This window comes from Panthera pardus, unplaced genomic scaffold (genome assembly GCF_024362965.1).
Source record: "Panthera pardus isolate Hobbes unplaced genomic scaffold, ASM2436296v1 HiC_scaffold_21, whole genome shotgun sequence".
NCBI lineage: Eukaryota > Metazoa > Chordata > Mammalia > Carnivora > Felidae > Panthera > Panthera pardus.
In genome coordinates this window covers 54,919,979-54,945,177 of record NW_026526777.1, presented here as the reverse complement: position 1 = coordinate 54,945,177, position 25,199 = coordinate 54,919,979, and the positions used below count along the sequence as shown (strand labels likewise).

The window sequence follows — 25,199 nt, the reverse complement described above, 5'->3', positions numbered from 1 at the left end:
TCTCTGCGTCCCCTCAAGGAATGTACATGTGTTCCAATCAGACTACTTTTTGCCTTACATGAACACAGGCGACCGGTTGGGTAAGGCTGTAAGCTCTGTAGTACTCAGCCAATGAGGAAGCAAGGGAGGGACTTGTATGTGAGCAGATAAATTGTCTGCTATGAGTGCCCCAGTGTGCCTGTCGCTCACACATCTGTTCTGTTTTTAATTTTTTAAATTTACATCCAAGTTAGTTACCATACAGTGCAGCAGTGATTTCAGGATTCCTTCATGCCCCTTACCCATGTAGCCCATCCCCCCTCCTACAACCCCTCCGGTAACCCTCAGTTTGTTCTCTATATTTAAGAGTCTCTTGTGTTTTGTCCCCCTCCCTGTTTTTATATTACTTTTGCTTCCCTTCCCTTATATTCATCTGTTTTGTATCTTAAAGTCCTCATATGAGTGAAGTCTTTCTTCGACTAGTTTCACTTAACATAATACCCTCTAGTTCCATCCACGTAGTTGCAAATGGCAAGATTTCATTCTTTTTGATTGCCAAGTAATACTCCATTGTGTGTGTGTGTGCATATATGTGTGTGTGTATATATATATATATATATATATATATATATACACCACATCTTCTTTATCCATTCATCCATCAGTGGACATTTGGGTTCTTTCCATGCTTTGGCTATTGTTGATAGTGCTGCTATAAACATGGGGATGTGTGTGCCCCTTCAAAATAGCACACCTGTATCCCTTGGATAAATACAAGTAGTACAATTCCTGGGTCGTAGGGTAGTTCTACTTTTAGTTTTTTGAGGCACCTCCATACTGTTTTCCAGAGTGGCTGCACCAGTTTGCATTCCTGCCAGCAATGCAAAAGAGATCTTCTTTGTCTGCATCTCGCTGACATCTGTTGTTGCCTGAGTTGTTAATGTTAGCCATTCCGACAGGTGTCAGGTGGTATCTCATTGTAGTTTTGATTTGCATTTCCCTGATGCTGAGTGATGTGGAGCATTTTTTCATGTGTCGGTTGGCCATCTGGATGTCTTCTTTGGAGAAGTGTCTATTCATGTCTTTTGCCCATTTCTTCACTGGATTATTTGTTTTTTGGGTGTTGAGTTTGATAAATTCTTTATAGATTTTTGGATACTAACCCTTTATCTGATATGTCATTTGCAAATATCTTCTCCCATTCTGTCGGTTGCCTTTTAGTTTTGCTGATTGTTTCCTTCGCTGTGCAGAAGGTTTTTATTTTGATGAGGTCCCAGTAGTTCATTTTTGCTTTTGTTTCCCTTGCCTCTGGAGACGTGTTGAGTAAGAAGTTGCTGCGGGCAAGGTCAGAGAGGTTTTTGCCTGCTTTCTCCTCGAGGATGTTGATGGTGTCCTGTCTTATGTTTAGGTCTTTCATCCATGTTGAGTTTATTTTTGTGTCTGGTGTGAGAAAGTGGTCCAGGTTCATTCTTCTGCATGTCGCTGTCCAGTTTTCCCAGCACCACTTGCTGAAGAGACTGTCTTTATTCCATTAGATATTCTTTCCTGCTTTGTCCAAGATTAGTTGGCCCTACGTTTGTGGGTCCATTTCTGGGTTCTCTATTCTGTTCTGTTGATCAGACATCTGCTCTTGCAACAACATTGATCAAAGCTCCACTTCACTGTACTCCAAATTGCTGTGTCCCTCCTTTGATTGGGTTGGTGGGCTTATTTCTCACACGTGACACATGCAGTCACACCATGTGCTCTCGAAGGGCGCTACACTTGGTTAAAAGCTCTGTCACTGTCTTGAAATCCTTAATAATTATCTTTGAACTTGTGCTTGTAAGCGAAGTCCAAATGGGCATGCGTGGATCTCCGCGCCTTGCCATGCATTTGCATACAGCATTCATGACTGGTACTGCTACCTGGCTTCCACAGCACTTCCACCTGCACTTGCTTTGAGTCTCCCTGTACTCCCATTGATGGGTTGCGGAGTGTGGGGGTCCAGAGTGACGACCAGGAAATAATTGTTGAGCCGTCTTTGGTGCAAAGAGGTGATTTTATTAAAGCATGGGGACAGGACCCGTGGGCAGAAAGAACTGCACTGGGGTTGTGAGGAGTGACTGGTTTATACTATGGAGTTGGGGGAGGTAGAGGCAAAAGGGAGGCCTCCAGAAGGACTTTGATATGCTAAAGAGGACTCCTAAGATACCGGGGGCCTGGCTGTTGTCAAGCTAGGGTTGTTTTTTCTCTAGTAAGGCATTAACATTAAGGCAGTAAGGAGTTTCTGGAGAAACCTTATACTCTGTATTTGCCTCAACTATTTGTCAGTGGGCAGCAGGTTGTAAGGAAAGTTAATTTTGCCTACCATTTCCTTCTTGCCTTTGTTCCCCACATCACTATGGAGAGGAGAGTGATAGCAGGGCTCCAGGCAACTGAGTCTATAGGTTTCTGGAGATTAGACTATTGGTAAGATTGCCTTTTTTCTTGTAATTTACTAAGACATTTATAAACTGATGGCGACACAGGTCCTGCATGACTGTGATCTCTATCAGTTAACCCTTTGTTTTCCCCTTCCTTTGATGGGCAGCCAGGAGTGCCTGAGGGATGTCATAATAATCTCCCAGTGGTGGTGATGGTGGGGGTGAGGTTGTTAGCTTGCGCTTTGCCCTCAGCCTGCCTTACGATCCCTCATCACTGTTTGTATCCTGGGCCCAGTGGAATTCTGAGCTTGTGTCCAAATCAGCACAGCTACAACAGCAGGGGTGTTGACAGCCCGAGGCCACTCTTTCCATTAGAACCAGACCTTGCTTCCAATGCAGAATGTGGGTAATGGCATTCAAGAGCCTTTCTCTCCTTCTCATACTTTTTTGATTGCCAAGTAATATTCCATCCTGTGTGTGTGTGTGTGTGTGTGTATACACACATAAACACACACTACATCTTTATCCATTCATCTATCGTTGGACATTTGGGCTCTTTCCATACTTTGGCTATTGTCGATAGTGCTGCCGTAAAGTTTGGGGTGCATGTGTCCCTTTGAAACAGCATACCTGTATCCTTTGGATAAATGCCTAGTAGTGCAATTGCTGGGTCCAGCAGTGCAGAGGTCATGGTGGCTCTGACAAGAGTAAGTTTGGTGGCGGGTGGAAGCAGACGCTCAGCTGTCCTGTTCAAGAGAATGAGTGAAGAACCACAGCAAATATGGGCGAATTCTCCCAAAGACTGTTGCCAGAAAGCGGAGCAAAGGGACGAGGTGGAAGCTGACAGGGGCAGTGGGGAGAAGGGCTGGTTGGGGTTTTTAAGAAGGAAGAAGCAACAGCCGATTTGTATGTTGCTGGGGAGGATCCAAGAGGACACCCTGTCCCTGTCCCTTGTTGCATTGTGCTCGCAGACCCTGCGTGCATCTTGGAAGACTCCTCAGTTGACAGCTAGTCCCCTCACTCAGCACATGGGTAAGCGCACTGCCCGTGGCCCCGCTCAGTTGGCTACTAGTCAGAACCCTTCCCATACCAGCAGCTGAAGAGCAGGCTGACGTTCACCTGCTCCACAGTGCTTTCTAGCACTTAATAGGCATTTTCGAAGTGTGGCTGTTGGATTCAGGTCCTCCGATACGACCTTCCTGACTGGTTCTCTCACACATTGACTGAATTGTATTAAATACTATCGTTTTCAGAATGCACTTGCCAGGGTGCCCCCCGGCTCCCTAACTACAGCACTTTACTTGTGGACACTATAGATCTCCCGGCACAATGTGCCCCCAAATATCACCCCCCTCCCACACAGTTTTGGAATATTAAAAAGAGTAAATTTAGCGTGTAGGTGGATGGAGGTTGAAGAGAATGAACACTACTCTGGTTGTTTCTACTTTTAGAGACCGGCCGGCTGAGGGATACCTCAGGGTTTCTGACCGGGACATTTACGTCTGAGAGAAATTTCTCCTCCGTCCTCTCTTTCAAGTAGACGTGACGGAGGTACATCGTGAGTATTCCACCACAGCTGAGACTCTGTGATTTTACATGGAGAAATTCCTCCTGAACTCCATCGGTAGGTTTTGCGTTGGGCATGGTTTTTAGAGAACACTTTGTCTCTCATTTTCCCCTCCAGGTACTCTGTTGGAAAGCTGGGATGGGTTAAATCAGGGTGATTAGCCAGATGTTATTTTATTTTATTTTTTAACGTTTATTTATTTTTGAGACAGAGAGAGACAGAGCATGAACGGGGGAGGGGCAGAGAGAGAGGGAGACACAGAATCGGAAGCAGGCTCCAGGCTCTGAGCCATCAGCCCAGAGCCCGACGCAGGGCTCGAACTCCTGGATTGTGAGATCGTGACCTGAGCCGAAGTTGGACGCTCAACCGACTGAGCCACCCAGGCGCCCCAACCAGATGTTATTTTAAATGCTTTGAAGGTAAGGCAACAAGTAACACATACTGAATAAGCCAAAGTGCTTAATTTTGTTTTCTACGAAATACTTTATTGTTTACTATGGAGGGGCTACAAATACAGATCTGATATGAACACAATGTCCTAAACTGGGTAACATTGGTGAGAATGGTGAGGAAGAACTCAGAAGCTAGAGACCAGGGCACATGGCATTTACATTTGCTCACCTCCACCATACATCTTAAAACATCAAAGGCACTTATCAAAATGGGTAAATAAGAGTGTGGAATTTCAAACAATGATACATACCCAAAGCATAAAAATCAAGTGGTTGAATTTTCTTTTGGGTTGATTTTTAACATTTTACTAACATTTTTGATACACAATTTACTTTGTAGCCTTGAAATCTAATCATTAAGACTTCTTCAAATGAAAACCTGATGGAATACCATAAAACTGGAATTTTTCTATACCCAATTATCAAAGAGCACTAATATTTCCTGGTAAGTCCAAAGGCCACTATTATGCGAATCATGTCCTCTCTATAGTGAGGACTACAGGAACCGACTCTCACTAGCACACTGGTGGTGTCTTTGTGACTTCCTAGGCACACGATCTAGAAACTGCCATGTACACAGCATTGTGCTGGGTGCCATGGAGACACAGAAATATGGTTATCATCTGTGCTCTCACAAGCTTACATTTACCCACTTTAGTATATGTGCTGCCGAAGCGAGCACGACATTTACCCACTTCAAATGGGTCGGTCATGCTTTCAATTCCTACTGCCTTGTTCTAAGCAGTTTCTTCTAATAAAACAGGAACCAAAGAGTTTGTGTCCCCATCCCTTATTCTATTTGATTTTCAGAAAAAGAGTTAAGACCAAATCAAACTTAAAAAGACGGCCCAAGCCCTACATCAGTCCAAAGCGTGGTTCCATTTGCCTACAACATGAAAACAGCAGTGGACAGATTGAGACAGTATCTCAGCTCCACGGGACTGTCTTTACATTGCTTTGTGACAATTTCCTGCACAAACAGAAGCATGCAATGCATTCTACAACAAATGTATACATGCTTTTGGACTGACTTTGCCCTTACTCCACACTCGCAGAAAAATGGACTTCAATCACATCTCCATGTCAAAACACAAAATTAGACTAGTAAAACAGCAGGTAGCTCTCCTTGACCTAGTGATACTCTGACTCCATACAATTAAGGACCTCTTCTAACGGCATCCCTTCTCAACATGAAAAACTATTTCTTGACTATCTTTCTTAAAAAAATAGTGGTTATTTTTGAGAGAGACAGAGCACGAGTGGGGGAGGGGCAGAGAGAGAGGAAGACACAGAATCCAAAGCAGGCTCCAGGCTCGAGCTGTCGGCACAGAGCCCGACGCGGGTCTCAAACTCATGAACTGTGAGATCAGGACCTGAGCCGAAGTCGGACGTTTAACAGACTAAGCCACCCAGGCACCCCTATTTCGTGCGTATCTTCTAATCAGTGTATACACATACAGATGTAGAGTTAAGTGTGGGCAACAACACTGACAAAGCATCAACCGTGTTGAAGAGTGTACTAACAGTGAGAAATTTCTATTTCTTTTTATTCTGGCTTCCTTAATCTATACAAGTATAATTTTCAGGAAATCCCTATGCTATACAGAATTGAAAGATGTCAATTTTTGCTATAAAAATGATTTCCTAATGCAGAGTGATTGTACAGTAAGAATGTAATAAGTGGTCCACAGGAGAGCTAACACAATGTATTTCTATATCTGATGTATACTAATTATTCTTCCATTTTAGGTAATGTTCCATTTCCAATATTCAACTTTCTTCTCATCAAGGAACCCCCAAGTTCATGAACTCTAAGTGCAACTTCCAGTGAGCTTTATCAGTATAGAGAAGCCAAAGACCACAGGTAACACTGGGTTATAATCAGAGGGAGTTAATCAGTATTACAATCATGAAATTGCTTCTGGGCGATAGACTTTGGTAATTACACGTAAATCATAAGGGTATGATTCAGGCATTATAAAAATAATGACCTGATTTCACTAGGCATCAACTAGTATTTATTAAGCTACCTGAATTTTTCTGTTGATTTTTGTTGCTGTTAAATAATGGTATTTTTGATAGTGGTAAAACTGCATTTTTCAAGTGCAGGATGATCTGAGCTGAATGAGAAAAAGAATGATTAAGGGAAGAAAGGCAGGTCTGGCATCAATTTGAACAACATATTTCGCTTCTGTTTTTGATTTTAAAAAGGCTCACGTGTCTAAGATTACCACAATAAAGTCATAAACATGCCAGCTATTTTCAGAGTCTCAGGATTAATCAGGACCAAGGAAGACAAAATGGTAAACTGTGAACCAGGCCACCACTAGTATGGAGAGCGACACACCTGCCACCAGTATTTTCGGCAGCAGCATATTTAAATACAGAGAGAATATATACGCTATTACATAAATCCTCTAAGGTTAAAATTTTTTAAAATAGTTTTATAATTTTATTTTTTATATTTAAGAGTGGCATACTTTATTAAAAGAAAACACTGGAGATGTGGATTCTTTTTGAGAAATAATCACATAGAAACCAGATTTCTACACCTACCCATGGAAAATTAACCACTGATGAATCTAGTTCCAATCCCAAATAAAAGAGACACATACATATGTTAGGAATGATTCTGTCCACTCTGTTAAAACATTTCCATTCCTGAACTATATTAGCTACTAAAATTCTAAGATGCTCATTTTCCTGGATATCCCCTATTTTATTAAAGGATTTAGTATTTATGTTATTTACATTAATTGACATTTACAAAGAGAGACCAGTGACAGTACCCTATAGTATGTAAGACTTTTACCTTTTTTAAAATATTCTTACTGGACTATAAAATTTAGTGATTATATTTACATCTTTGTAACTTGTAGGTGTCTTGAGTATCTCTTTTTTGTTGTCGTTGTCTTAGTGTTTATTTTGTGAGAAAGGGAGAGAGAGAGGATCCCAAGCAGGCTCTGTGATGTGAGTGCAGAGCCCAATGCGGGGCTCCATCTCATGACTGTGAGATCAGGACCGAGCTGAAATCGAGTCGGACGCTTAACCGACTGAGCCACTCGGGTGCCCCTTGAGTATCTCCTAATATGCCTCCTCCCTTCATATTTCTTTCCATTTAAACAGAACATTTTGCCTCTTAGTACTGAGCCTACAGAATTAAAACAAAAACAGATTCTGTGTTTCATACATCCTGAATTAAAATGACCAAAGAAATAAAACCTACACAGGACCATTTTTCTTTCCTAAATACTGCTTCTTCTATTAACCCTATCTCAGATTTAGTTACATACATACAGTCAACATATCCATGTGCACCAGTGTCTGCAGAACCTCTAATGTTATGATAAAGCTTCCTCCCTGATAGAGAACTATGCATTTTCACTTTGACTTGTGGGCACATTTTAAAGTTAACAATACAGTTTATTGCTGTAAAAACAGTCTTAGATTAATGATGACTCTAGCTATTAGGTTAGTGACTGATAGATAACTCTCCTGGCTTTTTATAATCATTACTGGTGGCTAATTTGACACTTGATTGTACAACATGCATCTCTCAGGGGATGATCAGGAATGCAAAAGTAGCAAGTTCTAAGACGATTTTGCTACTTTTAGCACTTCTGGCAGAAGGACTAAAGAGGGAAGCTATCAAAGAAAACAAAATTAAGGAATAAGTTACCTGTGGATTTCATTTACTCACATCAGGATTGTCCCTCCTTATTGCAGGCTAACTGGAATCAGACTGAACCATGCTATTCATGTTCAAACACTCCAATGATGTTCTCCAAGAATTTTATTATCTCCAGTTTTATGGTGCCATACTATGCTTTTCATATTGTTTAAATTTTCCAGTTCCATAATCCAAATGCCAAAAAATTACTACACATTCCCTTATACAGTCAAAAATAGGTTTACTGGAATGTTTTAGTTATAGCTGAAGGCAGCAACATTTAGCTTTTGTTACGCCCATAAACGTGGAAATTGCTCGCAAAGCAACTGTAATGTGTGAAGAATCTTGCAAATACCGATGGAACGACGGTGCATGTCTTAGCACAATGATCTGGTGCTCTCCATGGGCTTCTTTCTGGACTCCCGGTCTGACCCCAGGTCGATGCGATAATGCAGGTCCTTCTACTAACAGTCTGCAGTATCGCCATCACTGTTTAATTATGTATACAAACAATAAACTGGCAAGTATCCGGTTTCAAATTAGATCCTTGGAATATGGCAAAATAGAGGCTGGCTATCTTTGCCTTAAACATAATTTTTAAAGACACATTTTGTTAGAAGGGAAGAAGATAACTGGACATTCTCAATGCTCCAATTTGAAGTGATACTTGCCTCTTAGTTTCTTGAAAAAGAAGTTTTGAAAGTTATATACATGGGTTTCATTTAAATTATGCAGCAATCTTTTATTATTGTTGTCCCAGATCTTGCGTAATGAAGATCTCTGTCACCAAATCAAGTACGGTATTTCATGACTATAAGAACTGCAAAAGAAAGAAATGGGAAAGGAACATATCAAAATCAGATTCACATGCTATGTTAACAACAGTGCTCCTAAATGTAGCTGTGTCCACTTTTGGAAATAGGCAATGAAGAAGAAACTCGAGATGATCTGAGATGAAAGGTAACAAATGAGAATAAGCAAAAACATCATAAAACAAAGTAAATGTCTAACATTGGCCATTTAAAAAATTTATTTATCTATTCATTTTGAGAGGCTTGATCTCCCGACCCTGAGATCATGACCTCAGCCGAAATCAAAAGAGTCGGATGCTTAACCGACTGGTACCCCTGGCATTTTTTTTTTTTTTCAACGTTTTTTATTTATTTTTGGGACAGAGAGAGAGCATGAACGGGGGAGGGGCAGAGAGAGAGGGAGACACTGAATCGGAAACAGGCTCCAGGCTCCGAGCCATCAGCCCAGAGCCTGACGCGGGGCTCGAACTCACGGACCGCGAGATCGTGACCTGGCTGAAGTCGGACGCTTAACCGACTGCGCCACCCAGGCGCCCCGCCTGGCATTTTTTTTAAATGATTTTATTTTTAAGTAATCTCCACACCCAATGTGGGGCTCACACTTACAACCCCAAGACTAAGAGTCATATGCTCTACCAACCAAGCCAGCCAGGTACCCCTAATATTGGCATTTTGATCAAGCAGGTTATGGCAGTATTACCCTAGCATACAGCTGCTAATTTAAATATTATAAATATTATCCACTTTATAAAAAAGTATATAGGATATTTTTGAAAAGCATGTTTAATATATTAACAGTAGCTATCTGTGTAGTAAGATTAATTCCATATTTTCCAAATTATCCACCATAAATATATGGTCCATTCTTGGTATCTACAGTAGTTACGTTCTATAAAGTCACCACAAACATCGAATCAGTGAATACTGACTGAATCGTTGCTGGTAGGGAACATGCAGGGTTAAATTCTTGCAAGCTCCTGGTTACATTTCTGTCAACCAATCAATATATAACCTTGTGTTTTCTGTACCTTTTAATATATATTGTTGATTCATTAACATTAAGCTCCTGGCCAACAGCACTATATGACTCATGCCCAAGTGAAGCTTATCTAACACATGTATTTTCCATAGGGTACATCACAGCCTTCCTGAGGCTGGACAGCACTTCGGCACTACACTTGGGGGCCACTTTGAACAGTGAAATCAACAAGATGCACAAAAATGTGAGAAATGTGGCACTAAATACTTATTTTATGAGCTGAAACTAGAAAGGCAGACCATGGCCTCATTGGACATCAGCTGGGAACGTGCACGTCAGAAGCCTCAAATTTTTCTCTGCTCTCAACACGGCTGCCAATGACTGGGAAAGCACCTCGATACTGATTTCTGGTTTACCAATCAGTGTCACCCAGTGGGTGAATTCCCAAACACAGAATCCACGAATAACGAGGATCAGCAATATTTCTTTGGGACAAACTGTTCTGTTTAAAAGGGGTATCACCATGGAATTTTTCAAGTGGTTGAGACCCTTTCTAAATCTTCATAAAAATCCCTGTAAACATAGGTAAAGAGGCTTTGGAGAAAAAGAGATAATAAAAATGACCCGACTTTAATAAGAATACAAAGGAAAGGAGAAGACTAATGCTTAAATGCCTGAAATCAAGCTCAAATCCAAAACAAAAAGCAACAAAACAAAAAACTATCATATGGTGAAAATTTATCTGGATTTGTCTTCCAAACATAGTACAAAATACAAGCTTCCATACCTAAAGTTAGTAATAGAAAATGGGTGTAAGAGTAGCCATATCTGGCCTCAAACAAAGAGCTTAGCCCTGTATTTGTGGGTGGGGGGTAGAAAGTTCTCTTTGAGAATCTGATAAAAGATATAGATTCTCTCCCATAAAAATGTACATATGCCAAAATGTAAAACTTTACATACAATTTACAAACATTGTCAGAGCTACAGATCCTAGGTTAAGAGGTCCCGACTTGGGTCAGAAGTCATTACTCAATCCTGACATTAGTCATACTGGGTCAACTGAAAATAAGTTAAAAGGGAAATTAAAATGAACTCTAAAACAAATAATGCCCCACACAAAATTACTAGTCCAATAAATACTTACTGATAATCACTAGCAAAAGGGTAACAGCAACCAAAGCCATGATGGCTTTTATCTACAACACACAAAAAGGCATAAGATAGATATTAATGTTTGACTTGTTAATAAAGTCAAGATTATCTGCAGTGCTATTTATGATACTAACTCATCAATGAACAGGCTCAATCCTTGAAAGCTTTTCACATTTTTTCTCATGTGAACTTGCTGGCTATTTGCATCTTTTTGTAAATAATCAGAGTTCCCAAATTCAAGCATTTTGCTTGACTGGATTTTGTCCAAGGCTGTACTTACTGCACAGCAAACAGTTAACAATCAAAGCCCTCAAGAGCCTGAACATTTGTCTATGATTTCTCATGCTTCTTTCTAATATGAGACCAGGAAAAGTATGAAATTTTAGCAACTCTGTTCAAAAGTGTCAGGATATGGTGAATAACAAAGGCATTTAATACAACTGATTCACTATATACAAAGCAGCGTTTTTTATGACACTTATACTCAAAGTATATGAGAATTCTGTTGGTCTTTGTTCCCTTACTCTCTTCTTGGCATTTTTTGTCTCCATTCTGAGGAATATAATTTCAATTCTTCACGAATAACCTCATTTAATAAGTGGCTTGCCTAAGGGCACTCTGTGTGCCAGTTTCTCAGTTGAGAGCAGAAACTTTCTTTTTTTTTTTAATTTACATCCAAATTCATTAGCAAGAGCAGAAACCTCTTAAGATTAGTCCACAGTCAGCTGCTTAATATTTTCAGGTCACTTCTCTATAAAATGGTCACATTCCTCATTTAATCCTAACATGCATAAGCTATAAATTGGTTTGATTTTCCTGATGAATTCAAATGAAAGTCTTGTTTTCATCAAACTTTCTCAGATAGTTGATTAAAGATGGTTCATTAATAAAAAAAAAAGATGCCCAGCTACTATAAACACATGAAACATTAGGAGTATCAGAAATAGCAACAAGAAGTAGCTATTGTTATGTTCCTGAAACATGTTTCTGGTAACATTTTAGTGGCATTACACTTATGAGAAAAGCAGAGTGACCAAGAGAAGCCATGGAAGCTCTGCAATTTGGACACCAGGTGCCTATCAACATTATGATAACCAAAAGATGTAGAAATTCTCCCTCCCCACCTGTTGGATTAATTTTGCTCACTTATTTTTAAAGTCAGATTTATTGAAATACACTTTCTCTAGAATAAAATTCACCCTTTAAAGTTCATTCTGATGGGTTTTGACAAAGATATAGTTGTCAGCCACCACCACCAGTCAAACATAAGGTATTTCCACCACTCCAAAATTCCCTCATACCCAGTTATAGTCAGTATCCACCTCCCTGCCCTGAGACATTGGCAACTTCTGATCTGTGCTCTGTCCCCATATCCCTTTTCTCAGCCTTTCCTAAAGTTAATCGAGAAAATGGCAGTGACATAGGGACCATTCAGAAATATAATTTAAAAATATAATTTCATTTTTCTCCTTAAAAGCATACTGTTCCTCTGATCTTCTGATCTGAAATCCAGTAAGTACAAAACCACAATTTAGATATTTAGATATGGCTAAAAAAAGCTAGTCACAATGCACATTATGATCATCTTTCTGTGGCTACACAAATGGGTCCTGTGTATGTATGGGGAAAGTGAGTGGCTCGTGGACCCTTTGCTCTTCCAAACGAGGTTATAGAACAGAGAATTTCTATGAAAATGGAAAACTTAAAAGAAAATGAAAAATTTATTCTTCAAAGGATACAAATTGACAACAAAATTAAAATTCCAGACAAGGGGAACAATGAAACATGTTCCCTTCCTCAGTTCTATTTGTGAAACTAAGATGACCTAACAGGTAGACAAAAATAAGTAACTCCACAACAACCCTGGGAAGAAATTCTTAGCATATGGCAAAGCCAAGTTTAGAAAGTTATCACTAAACTTGAAAGTGAGAGATTAAAAACAGTGAGTTTATGTCTAAGATTTTCAACAAAGCCAAAAATGACACGTGGAATTGGGAGGAAAAAGAAAACTGCTCGCATGACATGAAATTCACTATAAAATCTTAAGCATTTTCTGTTCAATGATTAGCAGCCATATTTAAGAGGTAAATTCATTCCTATAAAATTTTTGTTAAGAATATATTATTATGTACTGATTTTCATTTTTTTTCCCCTTGTTAAACATTTCTCTTTTATTTCTTATTTCTCTGGAATAATAAAGGATAGTGAGATTTTTTTTTAAGCCCCATTTGTCATAATGGATTCTGACATATAAACTACTTTTATTTTTCTCAACAGAAAATTCTTTTTCTCTAGCTTCCACTCCATCTTTTAAATATTTCTATATAATGCTAGAAGTGGCTCCAAAAAGGTACTAATAATAAATTAGATGAAAAATTTATATTTCTTATAAGGTAATAAGTCCACAAGAAGCTAAATCATTAATAAAATGTGGTTTACTTTCTGTGACGAAATCCATGGAAACATCCCTTTGGGAACTGCTTGATTCCTTTAGGTATTCCTGTCCCCAAAGCTATCAATTATTCAACAAATATTTACTGACTCCCAGCACATCCCAAGTTCAGGAGATAGAAGAAGCAAGGCAGCGGTGGTCCCTGCCCTCCCCCCAGAGCTTCAAATCTAGAGGCCCTATATTCTTCGAAGACCACCTGAGATGCTGGGCCACTTATCCAATAGCTTCTGACTTACTCTGCATCCACGCCACCACATTTGCCTTCGAAGTTGTTTCGATCTGTTGCTAAAAGCAGTTGCATTATCCGATAAGCTTTCTATATCACATAGAGGATGGAGAGAAGGATTAAACGACATAACAGGATTCTTTTATCTAGTCACACAAAGACAAGAAAATATTAATTTCTACTTCTGCAAATGCATTCCCTTTTAAGCACGAAAACAACATCCTCCCTCTCCTCCACCCACAAACTGGCAATCCGTGTTGGGAGAAAAGAAAGAGCACAAAAAGTGCACAAAAGTACAGGTCAGTTTGCTCAGCCCATTTTTACAGTAAGATTAAGAGAAGTCTTCCCAGGGCCCTCAATGTTTTCACATAAACATATGAGTTCTGGTAAGAAAATACTCTTTAAAAATTCAAGTACTCGATACACCTATAGAAAAAAAATCTACATGTGGAGAAGGTTAGATTCTTAGAAGATACAAAAAGAGACTGACTTTGAAGGAAAACAATGAATTTTAAAAGTGGTTAAGTTTTTTGGTTAGACAAGTCTGTCCAGGATTAATCAGGTATTTAGCTATTCATCATTGAAACAATATTTGAATACCTAACATGTGACAGCAACTGTTACAAGAGAGACTAATGTTTGTCAGTAAAGAAATGTTGCTGAGTCGCCAGAAAAAGCATAAGATAAAAACATCAGATTAAATTTGACATAAGTGTTGAAAATAAGTGATTAGACTTCCTCCCTGAGAGTATGAGAAACACAAAGCATATCAACATAATAAGGCAAAAAAATTTCTACTCTATTCAACAATAAATTTAAAAAATTTCCATCTTCAACCAAACAAATAATGCAGTAAGATGATTCAAATAAAGGGAGCTAAAATTAAAGTACTAAAATCACAAACTTAAGGACCAAATATCATTGTCCTAAATCAAGATTCCTAAACTTTGGCTAGAGGGATGTGAGGAGGAAAAAACTATCAAAACACAGATTAACAATATCAAGAAATATATGAGGTAGCTGTACCTGATTTGTCCTGTAGTTCATCTAGTCTCTCCCCTCTTTCAATTACCTTTGTAATATTTTCTTGCATGACATCAATAACTTCATCCACCTGATTCTGAACACTAGTTTAAAAGAAAGATTTAAAAATTATTTTTTTCTTTTAAGAATTTTATAATTGCTGAAACTTTCATTAGAAAACTTCCATGATAAAAAATAGCAAGTTCTCAGACAATTATTCAACTCAAAACATTTAAGGTTATGTAGCAATGTCCTTCCATTTGTGGGCTTGAATACCCAGGCAATTAAAGATAAGTAAAAGTAATATTTAACTTAAAGATGGTTTGTTTTTAGCCCTGTTCCTGCAAATTAAATGTACTGCCAGAATGTCCAGTGATTTTAGAATTTAGTCAAATAGCTTGACTCTAATCCAGTTTAATCTGCTTTTCAATAGGCTACTGGGGCATCACAGACACAGCTATAACGTACTTCTGCTGTGTTTATACACTAAGGCTAACAAAGGAGTTTGCCTAGGATGTTATCAGCTTATGAAAATATTCAGTTTCCAAAATGGAAATGTACACTGATAATCAGGGGCTATAACCATTCACTGCTCATCAGTTTTCTCATAAACAGGGTTTAAGACACTGGCACACCTGGAAAGGTTTTGAAGCGGCCAAGAGAGAGCAGAAAGGAAAAACTGTTTTGCTGTTTTTCAAAATGAAAATATAATTTCCTCCTTTATGTCAGGTGATGAGGGCCTGTTCTAACCAAATTTCAGACTGTCTAATAAAGATTTAATCTTTGGGGTGCCTGGATGGCTCAGTCGGTTGAGCATCCATCCGACTCTTGATTTCTCGGCTCAGGTCATGGTCTCAGGGTCGGGAGATCGAGCCCCGTGTCAGGATTCATCTTCACTGGTTCTTAGCTGCCTGCTCTCACTCAAGAGTAGCTTCAAGTACATAAACACAGAAGCATTAAGTAACTTACAGTGTTTAGTTTTCCTCTGTTCTGTTACACAAAAATTACCTTAAATTACTTCTTAAAATTGTCATACCAGTGAAATATTTAAAAGGAGAAATAAAATGAACTCATGGTTCTTACAACTCAAAATACGTTTAAAATGCATTGGATTATATATCTCTTTATATATACTATGTACATACACTATATAGTGTGTATGTGTGTGTGTATATACATATATATTATATATATGGCATATATAAGGACATGTAATTGTTGTTTCTAGTTGGGGAAGAAAGAACTGTGTCAATTATCACAATGTCACAATTATAAGGTTTTTTAAAAAAAACTCACAATACACCTCTTGTCTCTGTCCTCTATTCCACACTACCCCTCAAACTAACCCATTGAGTCAGGAGTAAGGCATGGATGTGTAATTTTTAAAAAAGAGTTCTATCTCTTCCCTATCACAGAGCTGTATCTTCAAAAAATTTGCTTTAAAATCAAAATGGAGGCCCCATTAGACATAGGTGGGTTCAGAAGTAGTCTCAGATTCAAGTAGCAATTGCTATGTGTGATGACAGTCCTTCCTTCTTATGGTATACCCACTGACTATCCACACACAGACTCAGGGTTCACCACAGCTCCCCAGAGTTCTGTGCCTCAGATTCTACTGAATATTAGACTGAAGCAGATCTAAGCTGGGACAAGCAGATCTAAGCTCTCTTCTGCCCAAAAAGATCTAACAAGTCCCTGAATCCCTAAGATGTCTTGTTGCAATTCCTAACCATCTAAACAAAGAGCTAAAGATGTTCACCCTATCTAAGAACAATAGCACAAATACTTAAGCAACTAATTAATATATCTAATAATTAATGAGAGCCCACTACGTATTGTTTCAGGCACTGGGAAGACAGTACTGAAGAAAGCAGACAATTCTGGCTCTCATGGAACTTAAGTTCAAATGTGCAAGGAGCGTACTGCATTAACTCTTAGAGCTGTGACACAGCCCGTCCCCATCCCACTTCTCCATTTAGAGCATTTAACACTAAGTGAAAGTACATACCGATTTTCTGCCTTTCCCCCACTAAGCTCGATGAATGCAGAAAACGTGCCTATCTTGTTCACTTTTGCAGCCCTAGTACCAGCCACGGTGCTCAGAGCAGAGTACCCATTCAATGAACATTTGTTGAATAAGCAAACAATTTGAGTATAAATCCTGCAAAAGCATACCCAGTTACCTGAGGAAGATATAATGAGGCAGTATACCTGGAGGTCTTCATTTTTTTTTTAAATGTTTTTATATTTGACAGAGAGAGAGAGAGAGAGCGAGCGAGCGAGCAAGGGCGCGCATGAGTTGGGGAGGGGCAGAGAGAGAGGGAGATACAGAATCTGAAGCAGGCTCCAGGCTCTGAGCTGTCAGCACAGAGCCCAATGCGGGGCTCTAACTCACGAACTGTGAGGTCATGACCTTAGCCAAAGTTGGACGCTCAACCGAACTGTGAGGTCATGACCTTAGCCAAAGTTGGACGCTCAACCGACTGAGCCACCCAGGTGCCCCTGGAGGTCTCCATTTCACTGTGACAACTGTAACAGAAACACAGCTATTGTTCATCAACGACTAGTTTTGAAATACCCAGGTAGCTATCTTCAACATTTGCAGGAGATGACAACAGCCTAAAGTAAGGCGGTTCTGCAGGGTAGGAATGGACAACATGTGCTGCAGCCCCACACATGATCAGATGATGGCTCCTACAGACATTTAATACACTACACGATTCTAAAGCAAAATAAAGTTCACCATCCACTGGTATGACACTCAATCCAGCTACTATAAAACCCTTATTTAATAATGGACAATCTCATAATTGGGTTTCTGTATTTTAAGATGTTCTCATGCCCAGAACACAACTTCCATAGAAGAGAAAATTATCTATTTGTTTTAATATAAAGGGTAATTTTTTAAAAACAAGCAATAACATATTTTGCAATTACCTTTTACATTTTCACAGCAGTTAACAGTACTGGGTTCTATTTGTATTTTATGTTGATCCTATCCTCATCATTACACTTCAAATGCCTTCAAAGCAGAGACTGTCCCACTTGTCCTTTTATTTCCTAGGTCATGTGAAATGTGCCCAGTAGGCATTCAACAAATATTTTCGGATCTGAATGAAATATCTCATTCATTCAAAAAACATTTATTAGGGAATTATTATGATACTATTTATTGAGGACACCAATGTGAAGGTTTTAAGTCCAGTCTTTAGAAAGATTACAGTCTACTGGGGAAAACTGGTATCCATGATTATACTACATGTGTTAAGTGCCACAATGGAAGGAAGCCCATGGTACCAGTCATGCAGCCTAGATGAATTCAGCCTGGATCAGAGAGAGATGGCGTCGAGATCCTGGTACTGAGTTTTGAGGGGAGAAGTATGAATTGGGCAGAGTAATGAAAGTGGTTGATGGTAGGAAAGTTCTAGGTAAGAGGAGGGGATATTTCAAGTATCGAGTGATTCACTGGACATTGGTGAAGAAGCTGGGGCAAGAAAAGGGTGCAGGACTTCTAGATTTATAATTTGAGCAACTGAGCGTCCGTAGATGATGAGCATTGACTGAAAGAAAAAATTAAGAACTCAAAGGAAAAGCAAGTTTGTATAGGAGGGTGTGGAGATTTATATCATTTCCAGTTAAAGGAGAGTCGGATGGTAGAAGAAAGGACACAAGAGAGAACATACCCAGGAAAGGATAAAACATGCAGAAAGGAAAAGGTATTTCAACGTTGACTTAAGTCATCCTTAGAGTCTGACACAACTTGTATTCCTGAAACGTCCCTATTCTAATCAACAGGGAAGCTGCGGTGTTGTGGAGTCTGTCACAAACCTCTTGGAGCCTCATATTTTCCCACATGATCGTCTCTCACGTGTGAGAATTAGATGTAATAATGTTTAAACGCTTAGCACAATGCCTAACCCTTAGCCTGTGCTTACTGTCAGTGTTCTTCCATTAAGAAGAGAAAAGTGCTCAGCAACACTTTTCCCTTATTTTATAAAGAAAATATTTATTTTTACAGTTAACACCCCCATCTTGTGGCTTTTTAAGGTACTGTTAACAAAAGAAGGTTTAAAGTTATGCTGTATTTTTGCAACTATATTGCTGTTACATCATGGAACATTCCTTGGGGGCCTTTTTATAAAGTTAAACTGATTGGACCAAGACTATAGTTAGGAAATTCTCTACCCAGAACAGAGAATGACTGTAATCCATTAGGGTTGCATTTATAAAGCTATTATTTAACTTAAAAGCAAAGAAAACATTCCAAAGAGAATCATACATTTTATACAGGCAAGTGATTACTTTAAATCTAACCAGAAAAAAATCTTCCCTCAAACACTTGAATATTTTTTTGTGAAAATAATCTGGTGGCAACATGCCAATCGAATTCAAACAAAGTAATAATGTTGCTGATCCATGAGGTCAAGAAACACCCTGTATTAAAATGTTATAAATTACATGGTGATAACAGCTTAAAGAACTCACCAGTGCTAACAGCGCTAACAATTTTGGTTACTCGACTAATGCCAGGTATCTGTCCATGGGCAAGCTGTCTGGTAGATTGTGCTCTGCCATCTTGGGGCATTCTGGGCACACACATGGAGTCATGCCCTGGTTAAATAAGCATCCATGAGTCTGTGCCCACAAGGTTTAGATGACTGACCACCTTTTAAGTCTGGCAAGATTTTAGCTCTAGAGTGAGAACCATTATACTTACTCAACAATTCCTTACTTTTCTAAAATTCTGTGATCACCAAAGATATTGTGCTAATTAATATGTACATATACATATTCATGTGTATGTGCCTGGCACTTGTTCACATAGACATATGCTTTGTTTGCAATGCCTATTTGGTACAACCAGCAGCGGTTTGGGGTTTGGCTGGAAAATCATATTCAGAAGACTCAATAGGCCATACTCAGTACTAGGCTCACTCTGCAGAAGGATATCAGAGACAAAAGCAAGCATATGGGCAGGACAAAAAACAAGTGTGTCATCAGGGGAGTCCTTTTCTCTAGAGCAGCTTAGGTATGAGAACTACGTGGGTGGAACAGAAGTCACTCTGGCTCAGTGTAGAGGAACAGCTCTGCCGTGGCATCCTGATGACCCTGAACGTTTTGTAACCCTCCCAGGACATGAGAAGATGGATGGCTTGTGAAGCCATCTCCCACTCATCTCCCTAGAAGATTGTCCACAGACAATTTCTTACCACCTCCCAGGTTCTGATGATGTATGAGGCTTTCTGCAGGGCGTATGTGCCGACTATAAAACCGCCGAGCTACAGTGCAGAACCGGCTCCTCTGTAACAGGGTACCCTGCAACTCCTATTACAGCCATGTGGCCCCTTTTGTTTTGGAATCGTCATTTTTGGTGTGTCCGAGAACCCAGAGGGTCTGGCAATTCTTCCTTTTACTGCCTACATGTTATGGACTGCCTGAATCTAAGCAGTCCTTTGTATCTTTACTGGCCAACAGAGACTTGGAGCAGCAGACTCTTCTGCTGGCCTTGAAGGAGCAAGTATCATGGGTTCTCCAACTGCAAGGAAAAGAATTCTGTCAATACTACTTGAGCTCAGTCAGTAAACGGATCACAGCCCTGGCAAAACCTTGATTTCAGGCTTGTGAGACCCTGTGCAGACAGCCCACCTAAGCAGTGACTGAACTCCTGACCCATGGAAAACGTGAGATGATAAATACGTATTGTTTTAGACTGTTAAGTTCAGGGCAATCTGTCAGACAGTAAGAGAAAATGAAAACGTCCTGTCCAGAACTCAGTTTGTTGGAACCTTGGTTCTGATTTCAGAATCCATTAGCTAGGATTAGGTGAAGTGTGGATATTTTTTTCTTCATACCAACGGCTACCTGACTAAAGCCCAAGTATCTTAACAGTAACTTGATTTCCTATCACAGCACCCTTCCCACTATGTGCCAACTATAGCCTGAACTAGAGCAGTGGCTATCCCTCCTGAGATCCTGAATCCATTTAGTTTACTGTCCATAGTTAGTATTCAAAACTTAGTCTGTTTCCAAAGCTGTTTCACTGCTCTGCCCATTCTGTCTCCCTTCTTGTCAGGACTCAGATCCTTCTGACATTAGATACATTTACTACCGCATCAGCCATCACCCACCACCACCAACATATACAGATAAAGGTTTAAACGGAAAATTAATTACCCATAAAACTTAGATCAATATATGTATTAGAATAAGTAACAGATATGACAACATTCTGGAGGGATACAAAAAACAACTGCACTTCCAAAAACCAAACCTATGATATTACATCTATTATTCTGAAAATGGGACTCAAGCACAGATTTAAACCAAAACTGACCTTGAGATGATGCTAAATAAATGCATCTGACATAAAGTAATCAAGTTAAGAAAACCAACAAACAGGCACCAGATTTCCTTAGCTATGATTCAGAGGTAGCCTTGTGAAAATAGAAGGTTACTGGATTTTTACAATCCTGTAGTTATAGTCAGTCTACATCTGGGCTCAGCAAAGTTTTTTCTGTAAAGGGCCAGACAGACAATAGGTATTTTAGATTCTGTGGGCCATAAGGTCTTTGTCACAGCTACTCAAATCTGCCATGGTAGTTTGAAAGCAGCCACTGGCAATAAGAAAATAGGCATGGCTGTGTTCCGATAAAACTTTATTTAGAAAAACAGGCAGTAACCAGATTTGGCTCCTAGGCTGTAGTTTGCCAACCCTGAGTCCACACAGAAATATGATAAAATCACTTAAACAAATGAGTATCTCAGGAACTTACTGCTTAATTTTATCATTTCTAGGTCCAAATCTTGGTCCAGATGGTCCCCTTCTGAAAACAAAATACCAAGTACATATTAATGAGAGCATTAAAATAAAAAATAGAAAGCACATACACACAATCAGGCTTAATTCTAAACATGGACCAGTAATTTACCCCAAGGAACCACACATAACTGGTATTGCTGGAACGTGATGTGTAATCACATCTGCACTTCACTGGCCACGACTAACCTCATTCTTCTGAATGTTAAAACTTTCAGAGAAAATAGAGTTTATATAACCTTAAGTTACACACAGGTTGTTGTAATCACTAAACTCTGAAACATCGTAACAAGAGTGCCAGTGACTATGAATAGCTTTCTGATCAGTTATAGACAGAAAAAGTAAATTCACCTTTGAATTAGGTTATAATAAATGCTGATTATCAAAAATGAATACAGAAAAAAATCCATTCAAAACACTCTTTTTTTGTTGCTCATCTTAAATTTATCAACAAAGCTAACGGGAAATTCAGGTCTATGAAAATACCAACATTTCTCAAACTGTTATTTGTTAGTCAAGTGTTGTATCATTTCAACCAATCCATTTTAATATTGGGGAAATAAAAACTTGTGGATAATCCATTTTGAGTAATTAGCATTCCTCTGATGATCGAGAATAAGGTATAAATTATAAAACTTAAAAAAAAAATAGAATTGGGGAGACTGGCTCAGTTGGTGGAGCATACGACTCTTGATCTCAGGGTTGTGAGTTTGAGCCCCATGTTAGGCATAGCGCTTACTTAGAAAAAAAAAAAAATTACAAAAAAGAAAAAGATCTCTACCAATTAATCACTAACTCCCCATTCCTCCTCCTCCTAGCCCCTGGCAATCTCCATCCTGCTTTGTGTCTCCATGAATGATGTCTACTCTAGGTACTTCATATAAGTGGAATCATATAAAATTTATCCTTTTGTGAACAGCTTCTTTCACTTAGCATAGGTTCTTGGAGATTCATCCATGTTGTAAACATATGTCAGAATTTCCTCCCCCCCCCCCCTTTTTTTAATATTTGGAAAGAGAAAGAGAAAGAGAGAGAGAGAGAGAGAGAGAGAGAGTTAGAGTGTGTGTGTGTGTGAGCAGGGGAGGGGCAGAGAGAGAGGGGGAAAGAGAGAATCCCACGCAGGCTCTGCGCACTCTGCACAGAGCCTGATGTGGGACTCGATCTCAAGAAACGTGAGATCATGACCCGAACCAAAATCAAGTCAGACAATTAACTGACTGAGCCACCCAGGCGCCCCAGAACTTCCTTCCTTTTTAAGACTAATATTCTACTATATCCATACACCACACTTTGCTTATCCATTCACCTGCTGATGGACATTTAGGTTGCTCCATCTTTTGGCTCTTGAGAATATTGCTGGGTGTTGATAAACTGCTGGGTGATAAACCTGGATTTTGATTTCTTTTTTAAAAATTTATTTGGTTTGTCTCCTCTTCAACACCCAAACAGACCCACAGTGTGTGGAAGCTGTATTTTGAGCAAGTGTGCTAGCTGCTTGTCAGGCCCTCTGCAAAAGGTACATTATTGGGAGTGGACTTCCAGGGGTACGTTGCAGGTCTGAAGAATTAGTGTTTCTCACAAGGTATCTCGCTGACATTGAGAGAATCATTTATGTAACCTTTTCAATACGAGGCCTTTTCAATACGAGGTCCTTTCTGACGGGTAGCTAGTGCTCTAGGTCTAAGGCTTTTTACCATATTTGCCACTGTGGCAATTAGCTTTGTGACTCTTGGGAAATCTTGTCACATGTAGGAGGTATCTTCCCACATCATCTGACCTTGCCAAAATGATACTATTTCCTATTAATGGATTTGTTTCTTATGTTGTTCACTGCTTCATGGTTGTCAATGATTTTTATAAAATGTTTTTATGTAGGGGAAAAGCCTCTACAAAAATCTTACAAAATTATAACAAAGAGGGAGACAAATGTTTGGGGGAGGAGGGGGCACATCTGCCTACACCAATCTCTAGAGAAAACTCCTGCCACACACGTCCTCCTTCCTGCCTTTGCAAATACAACTTAGGTCTATGTGATGACAGCCCTTTCTAATTATAACTGTAGATGACTGATCAGATCAATTAACTGACAAAGTATCAAGGCAATTCAATGGGAAAAGGATAATCTTTTCATCAGCTGGATGGATAGCCATATGCCAAAAAAAATAAAAGAATAAAAAAATAATAATTATCCTTCACCCTTACCTCAACCATACATAAAAATTTACTTGAAACAGATTATAGAGCTAAATGTGAAAGCCAAAACTAGAAAATTCCTAGAGGAAAACATAGGAGGGGATGCCTGGGTGGCTCAGTCAGTTAAGCATCCGACTCTTGGTTTTGGCTCAGGTCTCAATCTCATGGCTGGTGGGATCAAGCCCCGCACTGGACTCTGTGCTGACAGCACGGACCCTGCTTCGGATTCTCTCTCTCCTTCTCTCTTTGTCCCTCCCATTTTCATGCATACTCTCTCTCTCTCAAAACAAACTTTTAAAAAATTAAAATAAAGAAGAAGAAAACATAGGAGAAAATCTTAGTAAACGTGGGTTTGGCAAAGATCTCTTAAATAAGCAAAAACAGGAAAAGAAAAATGTAATAAATTGATTTCATCAAAATCAACACTTTGATCTTCAAAAGATACTGTCATGAAAATGAAAAGATTAAGTCACCAGATGAAAAGTAAATGTCTGTAAAACACATCTGACAAAGAACTTGTATCTCGAATACATAAACAACTACATAAAAAGACAAATTTAGACCTGGACAAAAGATTTTAACATGTACTTAATCCAAGATATGGGGATGACAAATACACAAAAAAGAGGTCCAACATAACTTGTCATTAGGGAAATGCAAATTGAAACGATAGTGAGATACCACCACACATCTGCAAGAATGACTAAAATTTAAAAACTGACCATATATAGTACTGACGAGGATTTAGAGCAACTAGAACTCTTATACGATGCTGGTGGGAATATAAAATGGTGCATCACTTTGGAAAACAGCTGTAAATATATACTGGCCACTCGACTATCTCCTAAGTATTTTCCCAAGAGAACTGAAAGCATCAATCCACACAAAAACTTGCACATAGACATTTAGAGTAGCTTTATTCACAATAGCTAAAACTTATAAACACCACAAATATCCATCAATAAGTGAATGGATGAATGAACTACAGTATATTCACACAATAGAATACTTCTCAGAAATAAACTATCGATACATGGGGTAGTGTGGATAAATCTCAAAATAATTATGCAAAGGGAATGATACCAGGAAAAAAAAGGCATACTGTGGGATACCATTTAAAAAATTCTAGAAAACACAAACTACGGTGATAGAAACTAGACCAGTGGTTGCCTGGGGATTGGGAGAGTGACAGATTACAAAGGGTACGAGGAAATTTCAGAGGTGACGGTCATGTTCATTACTTGATTTTGGTGATAATTTCACAGGCGTCTAGTACATGTACCAAAACTCATATTATATACTCTATATGCATTTTACTGGATGTTAATTATACTCCAATAAAGCTATTTAAAAAAAACTTACAGAAAAAAGTCTTCTTCTTCATCTGAATCATCTTCCAAAAGATTCCTCTGTCAAAAAAAGAGGGGAAAAAAAAAAAAAAGATGTGAGTTTTCAGATTCAGACGTCTTGCA

The 25,199-nt window shown here is 39.0% G+C and overlaps 1 protein-coding gene across 2 annotated transcripts in view; it reads right to left on the bottom strand.

Moving 5' to 3' along the window:
* Nucleotides 1-7,674: 7,674 nt before the first annotated feature.
* Nucleotides 7,675-25,199, bottom strand: part of VAMP4 (vesicle associated membrane protein 4) — a 41,263-nt gene continuing 23,738 nt past the window's right edge. For both annotated transcript variants that reach the window (XM_019424762.2, XM_019424752.2), the window contains exons 3-8: nt 25,090-25,136; nt 21,491-21,541; nt 14,721-14,821; nt 13,705-13,784; nt 11,009-11,060; nt 7,675-8,893 (exon numbers count right to left, since the gene is read on the bottom strand). In XM_019424762.2, coding sequence (XP_019280307.1) covers nt 8,865-8,893; nt 11,009-11,060; nt 13,705-13,784; nt 14,721-14,821; nt 21,491-21,541; nt 25,090-25,136 — 360 coding nt within the window. In that variant the 3' untranslated portion in view covers nt 7,675-8,864. The remainder of the gene's footprint in view (nt 8,894-11,008; nt 11,061-13,704; nt 13,785-14,720; nt 14,822-21,490; nt 21,542-25,089; nt 25,137-25,199) is intronic.